Source organism: Pelodiscus sinensis, chromosome 21, assembly GCF_052426305.1.
Source record: "Pelodiscus sinensis isolate ZL-2025 chromosome 21, ASM5242630v1, whole genome shotgun sequence".
Taxonomy (NCBI): Eukaryota; Metazoa; Chordata; order Testudines; family Trionychidae; genus Pelodiscus; species Pelodiscus sinensis.
Window position 1 is genome coordinate 27,938,121 of NC_143072.1, and position 17,184 is coordinate 27,955,304.

Sequence of the window (17,184 nt, forward strand, 5' to 3'; positions counted from 1 at the left end):
CCTAGAAGAAATGAACAACAGGGAAATCAAGTCATCCATCTCCTGTCACCCATTCCCAGACCTAACAGAAGCGAGGGACACCATCCCTGCCTGTCCCATCTAAGCCATTGATGGATCTGTCCTCCATGAATTTATCTACCTCTTTTTTGAACCCTGTTAAAGTTTTGACCTTCTCAACATCCTCTGGCAGCAAGTTCAACAGGTTGACTCTGCACTATGTAAAGAAATCCTTCCTTTTGTTTTAAGCCTGCTGCTTTATTTATTTCATTTGGTAACTCCTAATTATGTTATGGGAAGGAGTAAATAACTTTTCCTTCATAGAATACTAGAACTGAAAAGGACCTTGAGAGGTCATCAAGCCCAGTCCTCTGCCCTCATGGCAGGACCAAGCACTATCTAGATCAGTGTTTCTCAATTTTTTTTATAAAGTACCCCCCTTTAAAAAAAGTATCCCCAGGACCTACAGTTTTCAAACACACAATTTTTCTACCATTGCAACACATTTGTTTAAACAACTTGACATAGCTGGGTGGGCGATAAAATTTTTGGGTGTAAAAAGTAGAGAAGTAAAAAAACCACTGTAAAATAAAACAAAAATACAGTTTCCTCCAAATTTCAGTTGTGTTGACATATCCCCCAGACTTCTCAAGTATCCCCAAGGGTACTCAGACCACCAGTTGAGAAACACTGATCTAGATCATCCCTGACAGATGTTTGTCTAACCTGCTCTTAAATATCTTCAGTGAGAGATTCAACAGCCTACCTAGACACTTTATTCCAGTGCTTATTTACTCCCCTGACAGTTAGGAAGTTTGTCCAATAAGGAAATACGTATAATAGCAATACAATATTTTATCTTGATGTGTATTTCTCAGATGGTTTTTTTTTTAAACTGTACATTGAGTGGATGTTTTCAAAGAACTATCTACAACAGTAATGGGCATTCTAGGATATTCAGCAGGGTGCACAAGTGGCCCTTCATTGTAATATTTTCATAATCAAGATGGTCCCCCTGGATCGGGTAAGTTTTGGTAACTGTGCTTGCATACCTAGAATCCGCAGGATATGCCGATTCAACCATAGCAGCACTGTGATTGGATGCAAATGGAATGCACAGCGTTTACAGTCATCGTACTGTCAGCACTTCACATGCATGTCATGTTAGTAACACTGGTAGGAAAAACTGTATGGATGGAAACCAGTGAATATGGCAATCCTGTGCCTGGGCAACAGTACGCAAAATGTCTTACAGGCCACACCTAGAACCCACAGGTTGCCCACCACTGATCTATAGTGACTCCACAAGCCCTTAAGTGGTATCCGCTAATTTAGAACCCATCATTTGCACTTAGTGAATTTCATCTGCCATTCTGCTGCCCAGTCACCCAGCTTGGTGAGATCTCTGTGAAGCTCTTTACAGTCTGCTGTGGATTTTACTATCTTGAGCAATTTTGTATCAAGTGACAAGACTAAGTTAGACAAACACAATTTATTGGTGACAAATCTCAGAGGGACAGCCCTGTTAGCCTGCATCTGCAAAACCAACCAGAAATTCTGTGGTACCGCAAAAATTAACAGATTCATTAGGGCATGGGTTCCCAACCTGGGGTACGCGTTCCCCCAGGCGGTTCGAGAAGCTTGTCAAGGGGGTACGGGGAATATTTGGTAAATAACTAGATTATTCTAATTGAAATATTCCAAAAGTAATAGTGTTAGTGAAAAAAGTTGTGGATTCTAGAGTCCAGAATTTATTTCCTTTCATATTGAATAGGGGGTATGGGAAGGTTTACTAAAAGCCAGGAAGGTACGGGGACAGAAAAAGGAAGGTTGGGAACCCCTGCATTAGAGCATGATTTCACGGGTAAAACCCATTTCATCAGATGAATCCGAGTGAAAGTTACAGAAACAGGGAAACCAAGTAGTTCTGATAAGAGGGAAGGCCCTCTCATGGTTCAGTAACTGATTCAAAATAAGAAACAAGAGGTAGGAAAAGTTTCCATAATGGAGAAACAGTGAGGTCCCAAAGGATCTGTGCAGGGACTTGTGCTGTTCAGTATAGCCAATAATGATCTGAAAAAAGCAGTGAGTGAATACTGAACTGGCACAGTGCAGAGGATACAAAATTACTTTATAGTTAAGGGTCACAGGGACTCTCAGAACTGACAGATGAAATTCAGCACTGACAAATGCGCATTAATGCACTTCAGCAAAAATAATCCCAGCTATATACCTATGGTGGGTTCTGCATTAGCATTAACACTTCTGAAGGATTTTGGAGTCACAATAGATAGTTCTATGAAAACCTCATCTCAATGCTCAACAATGAGGAAATGGATAAAAAGTAAGAGAAAATATGATAATACCACTACATAAACCCTATTGTGCCCACACTGAATTGTGTCTAGTTCTGATCCCCATCTCAAAAAAGGATATAATGGAAAAGGTTTGGAGAAAGAAAACAAATGATTAAGGCTATGGAACAACTTCCATACAAGAAGAGTGTAAGATTAGAGCTGAACAGCTTAGAAGAGATGGTGGTCTATAAAATCATCACCTGTACCAATGTAACTAACAGGTTTCAAGTGTAGAACAAACTAGGGGAAGTACTTTCTCACAGTGCCTAATTAAACTGTGGAACTCATTGCCATGGGATGTTGTGATGGCCACCTATCTATATAAGCAGGCTCAATGAAGAACAAGATAAAGGGTCAGTCCATCAGTGATGGTTAGGCAAGACAGTCAGGACTGCAATCCCATGCCTGAAGCAACCCTAAACTTCTGACTGCCAACAGGGGATGAAGGGTGGCTCATTCCAACTGCCAGGCTCTGTCCTCTCCCCTAGAAACTCTAGCACTGGCCACTGGCAGAGACAAGATGCTGGGTGAGATGGACCATTGCTCTGACCCCGCATGGCAGCCTATGTTTTAATGTTCTCAGCTTACACACAAATGGCAAGGGAGGGGGCAAAACACAAAATCCCCAGCAGAGTTTCAAGCCTGGCAAGAGGGAGAAGTTGAACAAAGCCTGCAGGCTCAGCAGATACTGCACAATGACTCAGTCCAGCTTCTCCCTTCCACCACCCCAAGAAAGCTGGGCACTCGGACTTTAATTGGTGTGAAGAAATATTTACCACTGAAATAAACTGACACAGTGGAGGCTAGGACATAGGCAGCTGTGATGATGCAGCAGCCAGTGAAACTGGACACACTCAGGAAAGGCACAGTACCCACAAATCCAGGATAATTCTCCCTACTTCTCCTGAGGTTTGGAAAAGCCAAGCACCCACATGGGGTATAGGCAGTGTGAACTACAGCAACCATGCTAGGCCCAGAGGGCTATTCCATCTCCAGCTCCTGCATGAAGAGCTGCTGTTCATTTCTTGCCCACGGTACCGGCTCCGGCACATGTGGGTCATAGGTCCATTTAGGGAAGACCCGTTTGTACAGATTCAGCAGCACTGTGTCCTGGGATTTCAGCTGCCCATCAAAATGGCACTTCATGTGACCATGAGTCCCTAGGCAAAGAAAGCAATAGAATCTGTTAGCTACATTTCACCTGCTCCTCTCTCCTGGCCTAGGGAAGAGCAGCATCTGAGTAGGGATGCAGGGACCGTGAGTGTGGCCCAACACCACGAAAAGAAAGCAATGCTGTGCGGCATGTCAAGCCCAGCTTACCTAGTGGCTCTGTGATGTGTCCTCTGCGGCCCCACTTGGTCCTCAGCTCCACTGGCTTAAACCACAGCACATCCTCTGCAGATCAAAGACAAGAAGTGCATGAGAAGTTGGCCACAGCGGCCTTCAGCTCCCCAGCAGCCTGCCACATAGCTCAGGAAGCTTGCCCTGGGCACACCTATTCGTGCAGCGCTTGTGTTTCTTCAGGCTGTGCCTCTAGGTGAATGCACTATAGCTTTTTGGCCAGTGTGCAGCTGGTGCTATATTTGCAACTGCTCTTGCTAGTAGCTCAAGCAGCCTGACAGCTAGCAAACCAGGCAGAGATCTGCATCATGTCACACTGAGCCCAGCTCTCCACAGCTCCAGTTATTGGAAATCATGACAGAGTCCTATGGGACCACAGGGCCCAGCATGCACACATACCTCTGTTAAAGAACATGTACCGCACTACAGCAGTCTTGCTGAAGATTTTAAAAGGGTGACCACTGAGCACTAGCCGCTTGATGATGATTCTGTCTGGATCCACGGAGAGCAGAGATCCTGTGGCAATGAGGTCATGCATTCCTGTGGAGCACAGTGTGGACATGAATGCCACTGCTCAGTGTGCAGCTAGAGCAGGGCAGTCACACAGCAAGAATGAGGATAAGGTCATAACCAGAACATGAGGGAATGGAAATGGGCAATTTAACCCCATCTGAGCCCCTGAAAGATGATTAATACATGAGAGATACATGGCAAGATTGGAGAATGGGACCCAATCAGTCAAAGCTGGGAACCTCTGTTGCTAGATTTAGCTTTCATTACTCATTCTGTCACCTTACCATTACTCCTCTGTTTAAACAGCAGCACTGAGGCAGGGGGGAAAGCGATGGGTGCGTAAACAGTCGCCACAAGGGCTGCATCAGGCCGCAGGAAATGCTCCAACTTGTGCTTATCAGCTAGAAAAGAAAAAGCTCCAAGTAAACGCAGTTACCAGCCAGGGGCCCACAGGACAGCTCCAGAACTGACACGCATAAGCAGCAGGGCAGCAATAAGGCACACTAATTAGGGTTAGAATCACAAAATACTAGAACTAGAATGGACCTCTTGAAGGCATCAAGTCCAGTCCCCTGTCCTCATGGCAGGACCAAGAATAATCTAGACCATCTCTGATAGATGTCTGTCCAACCTGCTCTTAAATATCTCTAGTGATATTCTACAACATCCCTAGGCAATTTAATCCAGTGTTTAACTACCCTGACAGTTAGGAAGATTTTCCTAATGTCCAACCTAAACCTCCCTCGCTGCAATTTAAGCCCATTGTTCCTTGTCCTATCATCAGACGCCAAAGAGAACAATTTTTCTCTCTTGTCCTCGTAACACCTGAAAACTGCTATCATGTCCTGTCTTTTTTCCGAACTAAACAAACCCAGTTCTTTCAGTGTTCCTTCATTGCTCATGTTTTCTAGACCTTCAGTCATTCTTGTTGCTCTTCTCTGGACCCTCTCCAGTTTCTCCACATCTTTCTTGAAATGCGGTGCCCAGAACCGGAACAATACTCCAATTGAGGCCTAATCAGCACATAGTAGAGCGGAAGAATGACTTCTCGTGTCTTGCTCACAACACTTCTGTTAATGCATCCCAGAATAATGTTTGCTTTTTTTGCAACAGCATCACACTGCTGGTTCATATTTAGCTTGTGGTCCACTATGACCCCTAGATCCCTTTCTGCCGTACTCCTTCCTAGACAGTCACTTCCCATTCTGTATGTGTGAAACTGATTGTTCCTTCCTAAGTGGAGTAATTTGCATTTGTCCTCACTAAACTTCATCGTATTTACCTCAGACCATTTCTCCAGTTTGTCCAGATAATTTTGAATTATGACCCTATCGTCCAAAGCAGTTGCAACCCCTCCTAGCTTGGTATCATCTGCAGACTTAATAAGCATACTCTCTATGCCAATATCTAAATTATTGATGAAGATATTGAACAGAACCGGTCGCAAAACAGACCCCCGCAGAACCCCACTTGTTATACCCAATGGGTTGTCAACACATTGCTCAGGGAACATTCTTCAGGTCTCTCCCTGCCTCCTCAGCCTAGAGAGCAACCTCAGCAGCATGGGATTGGGGAGGGGTGTCACATCTAGCCCTCTCCCTTCATGTCACAATAGTCTGTTGAGAGCCAACCCCTTGGACAAGAGCTCTTCAATTCAGGTGATAGAGCCTCGCCCCATCCAGAGCAAGGACGAGCCTTACTAAGCGCCAGGAAACCACTTGCTACCCAGGTCAATCCACCCCTCTCCAACGAATGGACTCATACCCTTCCCCTTGAAGCCAAGACACAAGCCCCAGAGTCCCTTCAGCCAGGTTCAGACATCACACGGTTCCCACCAGAGACCCCAGCCAGCAGGAAATCTGCAAGAGAAGGGAGTGAAGGGCTGCACTCCATGTATGCAGTTTGCCTGCCACTGGGTCCTACACCCACCTGAGCTATGCTGGGAGTAGAGGGGGGAGGCGCGGAAGCGCCTGAATCCACAATGGAAGATCAACTCCTCCTTGGCTTTCACGGTATCGCTGTTGCCCAGGTGCCGCCTCACCACAAAGTTCAGCACAGACATCTGCCAAGGGAGAAAGGCTCAAGCTCAGCGCCAACAGCAGGGCTGAGGCCAGAAGAACAGCCCCACAAGCCAGGTGTCTGCAGCGAGGGTCTCAGCATCTCACATCCCAGGTGCTTCAGCCAAAGGGCCTCCAGATCTTCCTTTTAGGCCAGAGGTGCCCTACCCGGCCGAAAACACCCCCCGAGCCATACAGGGTTCATCAGCAAACTTCAGATGTCTCAGCTAACACCATTTCCATGCTGTTCTAGTCTGACCCCTAGGACCTGCAGAAATGGCTTTGAGCCCAACCTGGGGCCTTTTTTGCAGGTTGGGTTGAACTAGATTCCTTGTGTACTCAGACCCTGACCTCCAAAAAAAGGCCCCAGGAAGGCCAGGAGAAGGCCAAGCCAGAGAGGAAAGTTGTGCATAAGAGGCACAGTGGCTTCCCAGTTCTTGTGGGTGACCACAGATTACAGCCCTGTCGTATAAAATCATACATACTTACCTTCTGCTCATGGGGAAGCAGTGAGAACAGGACCATAGGCATCCCCTGCCTGAAACTCTCCATCACTGAGATAGGAACACTGCAGATGTGAAGCGTAACATACCAGCCCACCTATCGAGACAGGAGGACAGGAGAGCATGCACATGGGGAATTGCTTGAGCTCGCAGCCTGTGGTGTAAAGATACAGCCTTTTTCTGTAGCCTATTGGAAGGCCTGAAGCCTTCCCTCTGCAGCCAGCTTGAAGAACAGCAGCCATTAGCTGTAAAGTTTGGAATCACACACATACATTCCATCTAAATTGCATTTAAAAAAAACTGTCATACCAGGCTGCTAAGGCGATTTCATTGCAATGGCACCCACAATCACCAGATAAGAGACAGATCTCAAGATACATAAAGAAAACTTAGTTTAACAGCTTTCTGTCTGGCAAGAAACTGCTTCCAAATAACTGGGGTTATGGAATCTTCATTCTATGATTATGGTCCTCACTTTCCTATTGTTTGTATGATCTCGGCTGGATTCTTAATTGTTGCTATATAATTAATTGTGCTAGATGAAAATCAATTACAGTAATGGGTCTGATTGGTTAGGTAATTCTGTAACAGTACATTACGATTGGTTAGTAACATTTTAGTAAAATAACTGGTTACAGTACAGCTAAGTAGAACTTAAGTTTCACTATATGAACTAGGGCCCAAAAGGAATTTCTTTGGGAAATAGCTCCAGGACACAGCTCCAAGACCAGAGCTGCCAGTCCTCAACCCTGCACCAATAATACCATGCTTTGTCCGTCTCAGGTGCCATAAAGCTACTCATTTTTAAAAGTTAATAAATGGAGATTAAGTGGGATATTACCGTGGAAAGCTCTCTCACTGGTAAGAGACTCTATTAACCCACAGAGTTCTCAAGCCTGCAGAAGGATGAGGATGGATGCCTGTATTGAAACAGTTATGCCCGAGCCCCGAGAGTACATGAATGACAGAATTTTGTGCGGGTAACAGTGGAGTAGAGAAGACAGGACACCAGCATGACATGGACTTTATCTACAACACAGGGACAGGGCTAGCCAGCCACCTGCAGTGCAATTTTACTACCAAACCACACTTGCCACAAGCAAGGAAACACAGCAGAGGAGGAGAGCTGGACAACATAAGGGGAACCTGGTGAATAAGTTAGCCAAGGAAACGTAGGTACCATAGCCCCTTCAGTTTCCTCTTTCTCTAGCTGCCGGAAGACGTGCTTCCTGGTTCGGGAGAAGTCCTGGAACTGGAAGATCCTGGCATAATCCCTGGGGAGATTCTCTTTAGGATCCCAAGGAGAAGTCCGGAAGCTCTTGAGTCCTCTGTACTTCTGGAATCTGGAGGACAGAGTGTCAGATACTTTACTCAGCAAAGCCTATAACAGGCAGCAAGCAAATATCTTGGCCCCTGCAAGAACATCTGCATTATATCTTTACAGGAACTTACACCACTCAGGGGCTCACGAAGAACAAGGGGGGGGGGGGGAATTCATCCTGCCCATAGGAGATCTGAGCACAAAGATTCAGGAACATACTGATGCCATCAGCCCCCAATGACACACACAAAAGTAGGATTGTAGCTGCGCCAGCTCACTGGACTAGACAGACAAGGTGAAGGGCTTAGTTTGATGTGCCCACCCACATGGGTTCTCACTACAGGAAAGCCCCAATTTCACTAAGCAAACTAGAGCATGTCAGTCCCATTTCCACACGGCCCATCTCGAAGCCAAGACAACTCCAAGGAGAGGCACCAGCACACTCGCTCCTTCCATCCTGGCATGAGGTTTCTTACCTAACTCTGGCAGGCAAGTTGCGGGGGGTATCCACCTCATCTGGGAACATTTGATCCAGTCTCTCCTGCCTGTACTTCTCCAACATCTGCTCCTCATCCTCATCTACCTTCTCATCATATAGGTCATCCCGTGCAGACTCTGCTATAGTCATGGTCTCACACTCCTCCTCTGCAAGCTCTTCCTCCTCACTGCTTTCCACAACCTGACACAAACAACATACACTTAAGAGCAGTGGTTTCCAAACTTCTCGGCATCATGCCCCCTTTTTGATTTGAGACCCCCCCCCCCCCAAAAAAAATAGCAGCAAAACTCGTTGAGAAAAAAAAGGAACTAACTGGGGACAAAAAACAAAAATAGCAGCAAAACTTGGGAGGGGGAGGGATTGACCGGCCGGGGGGGACAGGGGGTGTGTGTAGAAAGAAGGGTCACCTCGCCGCCGCCCCCCGGAATTCCTCCCCCCCCCCCAAGGGGGCATGCCCCCAGTTTGGGAACCCATGCTTTAGAGTCCATAGGCAGATGTATGTACACACACTCTCCAAGGGTTGCATGCAAACTGTACAATGCAGACCACAGCCACCGCTGGAGTTTAGATAAAAGGGCATCTGACTATGACAGAGAAAGTAATACAAAGGAGCACATGGCTGCATTGGACTTTACCCATTTAGAACATGGACAGTAGCTGGGCTATATGTTGTGCCTGTCTGGGTGTAGGAAGGACAGACAGACAGTTTCCAGGGTGACAAGCATACTAGTACTTGGACACAATTTAATGCCAGCTTCTCATTACCTGGGAAGCTTCTTCCATCAAATCTTCGTCCTCCATCTTATCATCCTCCTCTTCCTCCTCACTGCCATCCTCTCCATCATCCACAATCCATGCAGCCTGGTAATTGGATGTTCCCTTGGGGACCTTCAACACCTTTCTCCTTTTCTTTAAGGACCCTGCCAGATCCTCATATCAGTTAGTACTTCCTCAACTCTTTATCTAGAATAATGCCAGACATGATGCTATGCTGCTCCCTCTATTTCCCCTTCACAATTGTGACAGCATGCAAAAGAGCAAGTTCCGTTGAGCGCACACAGGAATTTACAGCAATGCACCTTGCCCATGCAGAAATCAGTAACCAGAATCCAGAGACTGTTCATGAACTGTTCATGTTCACCAGTCAGCATCACTAACATCAGGATGGGAGAGCATGGCTCTTTCTCTCACTATGGTAGGGCAGTGGTCCCACTCCTGCAGGTTAAAAGGAGGCTGGAGGGAGCCTGCACAAACCCAGTCAATCAGAAAGAGACTCATACAGAGCCAAAGGGCAGTTTGCTGGGGCTGCCCTGTTGTAAGGAGCTGCTCAGCAGAACAGAGAGCCATTGGGTCTTGACAAGGGAGGTGCAGGACTGGCTTCCTAGGTGGAGCAGTGCTGGGCAGACTCAGGAGAGCCGGAGAGAAGCTCCTGTCAAATATCTCCGAGGCTGACGGCCTTGATACAAAGGCCGAGACAGTGCAAGGATCACAGGGAAGTGGCTCAGGGAACACTGTAAGCAATTAAGGGGAATGAAGGACGACAGGACAAGGCAGGCCTGGGTCCCCTCCTTGCACCACACTTTGCCACACTGCAGCACAACCTATGCACTGCAGCGCTTCTCAATGGCAAGGGGCTAGACTTTGGGGCTGCAGATAGACTCACACTTGCCACCATGGCTAAGGACTATTGACACCCACCCCAAGGAGGTGGCAAGAACAGAGTGTCTGAAAGGCAATGTCCTGAAAGAGGACGCAGCAGTTCAGGGAGCAACATGGGGCCACAAGGGTGCAAGTTATGATGGGCAAGACACTGACCAGAAGGCATCACATGCCAACAAACTGAGCTAATTCCCAGTGTGACCAGCAGGAACTGCCATGAAGGCGAGTCAACCTTGTTAGAGACACACAGCAATTAGGAATAATCCAGCTCAACATGGCCATCAGCAGACAGATGCTTGGGATCCCAAGACCTACTCCTCAACAATCTGGCCAGCCAAAATTCAGAGTCAAACGGCAGAAGCTATGCAGCCCAACAGTCAGAGGAAGGGGCTGAAAATAGGAGTTCAAAGCCAGATACCATTCCCAGCCTTAAGCTTCTCAGCTACAGCTGCTAAAAAGGAAAAACTTCACCAACCAATCTAAGGAAAGGCTAGAGAAATATTGCCAGTCCTGACCTTCTGCATCTTTCAGCTCCTCCTCAGTGGGCCAGGTCTGTTCCCCTTCCATGGGGTCGGGAATCACCTCTGATTGCAATGACTCCTGTTTTCTAGGATCCACCTTCAGCAGGACCTTAATGACTTCTTCCATCTTGACGACACCGTTTACAGAATCATCCTATCAGACAAAGTCATCAAGTGAGACCCTCCCCCCATTCACACTGCACATCGCAGTTTGTAGCAGAGGACTAGCCCCTTCACAACCACTCCTTACCCAAGAGAATCCCACCACGAGCAAGAAAAGTCCAGATACACAGCACACACTATGCCCATTAAAAAAACTGTGTTCTGTCCAAAGAGGGCAAAGCTTTGCGGACTGCCTTAGACCATCCTAACTGCATGAGCACAGATGCTGACTGCTGGGAGTGAGGGCATATTGAAACCTGACAGAAGCCTACCGTGGATTTTTAGCAAGACTGTTCTGATAACATTTAACAACATAAGATAACCTGGCACATGTAAAAAACTGCAGAGTAATCACGTTTCTGAAAACAAGATAAAGTATCTAAAAAAATAAAAATAAAGACACATTTGAACACAAAAACTACACTGATTGGACAGAAGAGTTAACATGGAAATGCAATTGTGATCAGATTGTCCCAATGAGCTACACACTTGTAACAGACCACTACTTGCTGAATGTTTTGCCTTCAGAAAGATTTATTAGCTCATCTACAGAATAAGTGAATCTTAATCCAGCAATAAATTGAAGATAGCATTGATTTAAGATCCTGCCCCATCTAAAACAATTAGCAGGCAACAGATAATGTTCAGTGGACCACTCAGAGTCCAGAACACAAGTTTACCTGTATTTCCATGTCCTGGCCCTTCTTCTGCTGGCCTTTAGCTACTCTGGGGTTTAGAGTGAAAGGGTCTGGAGGGGCATCAACCTGACTCATCTGGAAGTCTCCATGTCCCACGATATGCACCAGGCTGTTTACATTGAGAGTCCATCCCCGAACATAGCCAGATACCTTCAGGTTCCCCACCAAGTCACTATCACGACTGGGCACAAATTCGGCATTGTGGGCAAGCAGGTAGGCCCGTCTGTCACGGAAAGCAAGGTGCCGCTGCTTCTGGGCAGCAAGATGCCTCAACAACAACAAAGACTCTTGCTCAGTGTTCAGGGGGAAGAGTTTGGCATCTGGGAAGCGCTTCTCAATGGCTTTGCCCAATTTCTTCTTAGCATCTGCCTGTTTCTTCTGTGGTAGATCAGGAACGCCCAGGACAGCAAGGGCTTGCAGACAGCAAAAAGAACCGCACAGTTAAGAGTCAAAACTCAAAAATCATCAGTTGGTTACAGCCAAGAAATAGACTGATTTTCAGAACCAGAAGTGGTTAAGCCTGTGATACAGTCACATTAGAAGTTAAAAGAGTAGCTTCACCCATTTAGGGGGAAAAAATGGACATTAATTCACCTTACAAACTTGAAGAAGGACAATCTATGTTGAGAAAGCACTCACTGGGGCAGGGATCCATAATATAGACATACTGGATGTACAGATAAGGATTCATTTATGCTTATTATATTGTGCATCTAAACTGTCAAAACACTAATAAGTGTTCATACATAAGCGACAGCCTGGATCAGAGCTGCATCTCATGTCTTTAGATCACCAGCATTAACCCAACAGGTACACTCAGAGGGTGCAGGGGAGTGATGACATCAAATCAAATGATCTGCACTGAAAGGCTCTAAATAGCAATATCCAGGGGGCAATCTACCTACTTTACGAGGAACGGATTACTGCACCAGTTTCCATCCCAGAACTCTGAAATCACTTTTGACACCCCAGCCAAACCATTGGGGTACCCTCTGCTTTTTAAGTCACCTACCATAGCTGGGAAGTCCCTGAGCAAAGAGGCAAGAAAGGTAGTAATCTCCAGTGCTGTCCCAGCCATCAAGTGGATCCAGTACAAACAGCAGGGTATCAGCTACCTTTGCCAGGTCTAACACAGCATGGAGATTCCCTAAAAACACAGTATCAGAATGAGACACTGAAGAGATTCAGCAGAACAAAGTGAAACAGGAGGAACTAGCAGAAACCTTCCTATCCCTTCAGGGCTTCCTTACCCATGTGTGCAGTCACAAAGCGCCAGCGCTGCTTAAACTGGGGAGAGAGCAGCACAAACCCCTCTGCTCTCTCATCTCTGTGCACAACAGCAGCCCCGTCGCTCTGAAGCGCCCGCAAGATCCTGTGGGTCAGCAGCCCCGCGTGCAACGGGAGCACCACCACCAGGTGCGGCGGCCCGTCTCTGCCGCCCAGGTTTCGCTTTTCCGTCAGCACCTGGAAACAGACGCAGCGCGTGAGGAAGCTTCCACCCCCCCCCCTCGCCCCGCCCCGCCCCGCCCCGCACAGGGCGCGCCCGCTCACCGCCTCCTTGCTCTGCCTGCGGAGCTGCAGGGCCTGGTGCCGCCGGTCCGACTTGCTCAGGTCCCGCCGGCGACGGCGGCTCAGGGTCTTGGCGGGGACGCGGCCTGCGGGGAGGAAGCGCGGCGGTTAGTGCGGCCCCTGGGGCCGGCCGCAGCGCGTCACGGGGCGCAGCCAGGACCTCACCTGCCGCCCGACGCTGGGCCCCTCCGCGCTGCTTCCGCCCCTTGTGCGGCTTGTTCTGCTGCTTCAGGGCCCCAGCCCGGTGCGCGGCCCCTGCCGCCATCTTGCCTGCCTAAGACTTCCGCTTCCAGGGCAGCCCGCGTGCGTTACCCGGAAGTGGCACTTCCCACTTCCGTCCTGGCTGCGGAGCGGAGGAGGGAGGCCACGCCCCCGCCCCACCTGCGGCGCCATTCAGGGTCGCGGCTCGCGCACAGGGAGTGGAGGGCGGGGCCAGCGCCTACCTGCTGGTGCCGCAGCCCCCTAGGGGGCGCGTGCCGCAGCGCAGGGGCCTGAGCGGCTGCTGCTCCCGCTTGGACCAGGGAGGAGCCTGTTCCCGGGCCTCCTTAGGGTTTACGGTGCCCCTCCCCCCAGAGACCCCAGCAGCCCACCCCCTCCCTCGGTCTCTGCTGCAGGCGGCGCGTTGTGCTCGCTCTAGGACCCAGGCCTGCTGGTCCCTGCTCCACCGCAGGGTTTCCCATGGAACCTTTTCAGAATGGCAAGGAACCCCTAGGTCTGGTCAGCAAAAAAACCCAAGAAAACCACCCATCCATTAAAATCACATTCCTTCCCCAAGACCCCACCCTCTCTGTTCCCCTCCTCTCCATCACTTGCTATCTTGGTAATGGGTAAGATATCTCAGGTCACAGAAAATAGATATCTTACCCATTACCAAGATAGCTTCCCCAATTATCACCTCTAATACCATTAACTCACAAACATCCCACTCTCCCCACCTCTAATATCATCAATTCACAGACACTTACCTTCCTTCCTTCCTCCCCCCCCCCCCCCCAGCATCCTCCTCCTGTTCTGAAATGTGATTTGTCCTTTTCATGTGTGTTCATTTTTTAAAATTGTATCCTTTGGTATATATGGCTGTGACTATTTTCTTCCACTATTTGATCTGAGGAAGTGGGTCTGGCCCACGAAAGCTCAGCACCTAATAAACCATCTTGTTAGTTTTTAAAGTGCTACATAGTCCTGTATTTTGTTTCAGCTACACCAGACTAACATGGCTACATTTCTATCACTATTTTACTTGGTTGAGACAGGATGTGTAGGCTCTGGGGTGGGAATGAGGGATTTGGGTGTGGGAAGGGGTGAGAGGTGCAAGCTCTGGGAGGGAATTTGGATGCAGAAGGGGATGCAGGCTCAGGAAGGGGGCTCAAGGCTGGGGAGTGTTGGGCTCAGGTGGAAGGTGCTGAGCAAGTCACAGGCTTGTGGATGTGGGGGTGCAGGAGTTTGTTTGATATGTGAAGGGCTCTGGGCAAGGAGATTGAGAATATGGTGGGCTCAGGACACACATTTGCCATGCGTGGAAGGTGAACATAACATAAGAACGGCCGTACTGGGTCAGACCAAAGGTCCATCTAGCCCAGTATCCTGTCTGCTGACAGTGGCCAGCACCAGGTGCCCCAGAGAGTGTGGACCAAAGATAATGATCAAGTGATTTGTCTCCTGCCATCCCTCTCCAGCCTCTGACAAACAGAAGCCAAGGACACCATTTTATGCCCTGGCTAACAGCCTTTTATGGACCTAACCTCCATGAAATTATCTAGCTTCTCTTTAAACTCTATTATAGTCCTAGCCTTCACAGCCTCCTCTGGCAAGGAGTTCCACAGGTTGACTACACGCTGTGTGAAGAACTTTCTTTTATTAGTTTTAAACCTGCTCCCCATTAATTTCATTTGGTGTCCTCTAGTTCTTCTATTTAGGGAACTAATAAATAACTTTTCTTTATCAGCCCTCTCCACACCACTCATGATTTTATAGACCTCTATCCTATCCCCCCTCAGTCTCCTCTTTTCTAAACTGAAAAGTCCCAGTCGCTTTAACCTTTCCTCATATGGGACCCGTTCCAAACCCCTAATCATTTTAGTTGCCCTTTTCTGAACCCTTTCCAATGTTGTTGTGGCCGACAACTGAGGACATGGGGATGCAGGAGTTTGGGGATGTCAGAGGCTCAGGACAGGGGGTTCCAGTGTATGATAGGCTCAGATTTGGGGTCAGGTGGTGCAGGAGTGTTATGATGCTGCAGTGAGATGGAGATTTGGCCCCAATTGGGGGCATGTTGGCCAGGCTTCATTTTTAAATAAAATATGTTAAACTAAAAAAGTTCTATCATTGTCATGAGAGGGGCAGGGAACCTGTTTTGAGTCAAGGCTCACTGACCCACAGAAAAGTCAGTTGGGGCCACATGAGATGCCCCCCCCCAAAAAAAAAAACCCAAACAAGCCTCACTAATGCGGTCCCAAGGATGCTGGCACAGCTGGCAGGGTGCTGGAGCCAAGGACAGGGTGGTGCTGGGTGGCAGGGTGCTGGGTCCAGGGACAGGGTGGTGCTGAGTACTGGTGACAGTGTTGGTGGGAGCAGGGGACAGGGTACTTGTGCGGGGGGGGGGGTCTGGGCAGGGGACAGGGGCAGCTGGGACCAGTACCTGGCAATGCTGCAGCACCTCTGGGAAGCGTGCGACTGCACTCCCCCTCCCCAAATAGTTGGCATGCACCCTGCCTGAGCAGAAGCTGTTGCATCCCAGCAACTTACCTCCACGATGCCATCCTGGGGGGAGGGGGGGCGAGCGTGCGGGGAGTTCCAGGGCAGAGCACGTTCCCTGCACAGTCGGAGCTGCGCCGACCTGGGTCTCCTGACCACCCCGCACCGCACAGAAAGGCCCCGGAACTAAGTTGCCTGGTATCACAGCCCAAGCTGTTCAGGCAGCGCATGCCGGCTCCTGTGGGGAGGGGAAGTGCTTCCCTCCCCACTGCGGGTCATGTGGAGTCACTCCTGTCCAGCACCCCCCGGTATGCCAGCCGGGAGCAACTGTTCCTCCCAGGCGACTCAGAGGCATAGGGAGGCAGGGAACAGGAAACAAGTCTGCTGCTTCTTTAAGCAGCTGGCTAGCCGGCACTTTCTATCAGCAGGCAGGGAAGCTTTTCGCACTGCTCCACTAGTTCCCAACCGTCCCAGCAGAGTGGTGCCCCAGAAATACTGGTGCCCTACACAACTGCCTATTCTGCCTATGCCTAAGGACAGCCCTGCCTCTTCCATATATGAACAACCTGAAAAGCAGCGACTCAACTGCCCCTCATGCTTATGGTCCCAGATGCAGGTCAGGGGTTGGATGTCTCTGCCCAGCTCTCCACAAGCATTTCACCAGCTTGCTCTCATCATGGTGACAGGGAGCAGGTCTTGGTTTCATAGAACTTTGTTCCCCAGACAATGGCAGACTGGGACCTGCAAGCTGTCTGCTCAGTGCTTTGGCCACTCTTGACCCCTTCCCTGGAAGAGTCCTCTGCACCAAGATCACCAAGCCCTTCCTAATAACTTAACTCCGTTTCTTCAGAGTAGCACAATAGCTACCCCCAAGCATGTCATCCTACTGGTGCCCTGCACAGGGTTGTGAAATGAATATTCCACCTGCCCCACAGTCATAGAACAAGGCTATTCCTTGAGGCTGGCAGAACAGAGTGCAGGAATTACTATTCCCACTCTGCAAATAGAAGCTCATTTCCTGGTCGCAGCCCTATTAGATTGGGAGGGCAGGAAAGCCCAATTTGGATAGAGAAAGGAAAATAGGACAAGATTAGTCACCCAGAACATCCATCGGACCAGCCAGGGGAGCACTTAGCCATTGATATTCGAATATTCTGCATACGCACCCTCTGTGCTCCCTTTACTCATGGAATATTAGGGAAGAAGCCTAGTTATTGAGGGTTACCAGCTGCAGGTTTAATACAAGAGCCTTGGGGGTTGTGGTCACATCAAAAGCCTTCACTGTATCCCAGA

The 17,184-nt window shown here is 48.8% G+C and overlaps 1 protein-coding gene across 2 annotated transcripts; it reads right to left on the reverse strand.

Annotated features, from left to right (window-relative positions):
- Positions 1–834: 834 nt before the first annotated feature.
- On the reverse strand, positions 835–13,514 carry TSR1 (TSR1 ribosome maturation factor). Of its 2 annotated transcripts, XM_075904443.2 has the most exons (15): positions 13,363–13,514; positions 13,180–13,283; positions 12,879–13,092; positions 12,641–12,775; positions 11,611–12,041; positions 10,763–10,922; positions 9,354–9,508; positions 8,566–8,768; positions 7,949–8,111; positions 6,755–6,865; positions 6,138–6,270; positions 4,493–4,609; positions 4,095–4,235; positions 3,675–3,749; positions 835–3,514 (listed from the first exon to the last, which is right to left on the reverse strand). In XM_075904443.2, the coding sequence occupies exons 1-15, from the start codon at positions 13,460–13,462 to the stop codon at positions 3,336–3,338; spliced, it is 2,421 nt and encodes an 806-aa protein (XP_075760558.2). In that variant the 5' UTR covers positions 13,463–13,514; the 3' UTR covers positions 835–3,335. The 2 variants fall into 2 exon arrangements, with proteins under 2 accessions (XP_075760558.2, XP_075760559.2); XM_075904444.2 differs by lacking the exon at positions 13,180–13,283 and having other exon boundaries at positions 13,363–13,478.
- Positions 13,515–17,184: the final 3,670 nt, after the last annotated feature.

What these genes read in the sequence shown, in the direction of transcription:
- TSR1 (XM_075904443.2), bottom strand. Translation starts at nt 13,462, where the DNA reads ATGGCGGCAGGGGCCGCGCACCGGGCTGGGGCCCTGAAGCAGCAGAAC. An exon ending in CTTTGTGACTGCACACATGG is followed by an intron (nt 12,776 to 12,878) that starts GTAAGGAAGCCC and finishes CTGTGTTTTTAG; the next exon opens with GGAATCTCCATGCTGTGTTA. An exon ending in ACACATCACAGAGCCACTAG is followed by an intron (nt 3,515 to 3,674) that starts GTAAGCTGGGCT and finishes TTCTTTGCCTAG; the next exon opens with GGACTCATGGTCACATGAAG.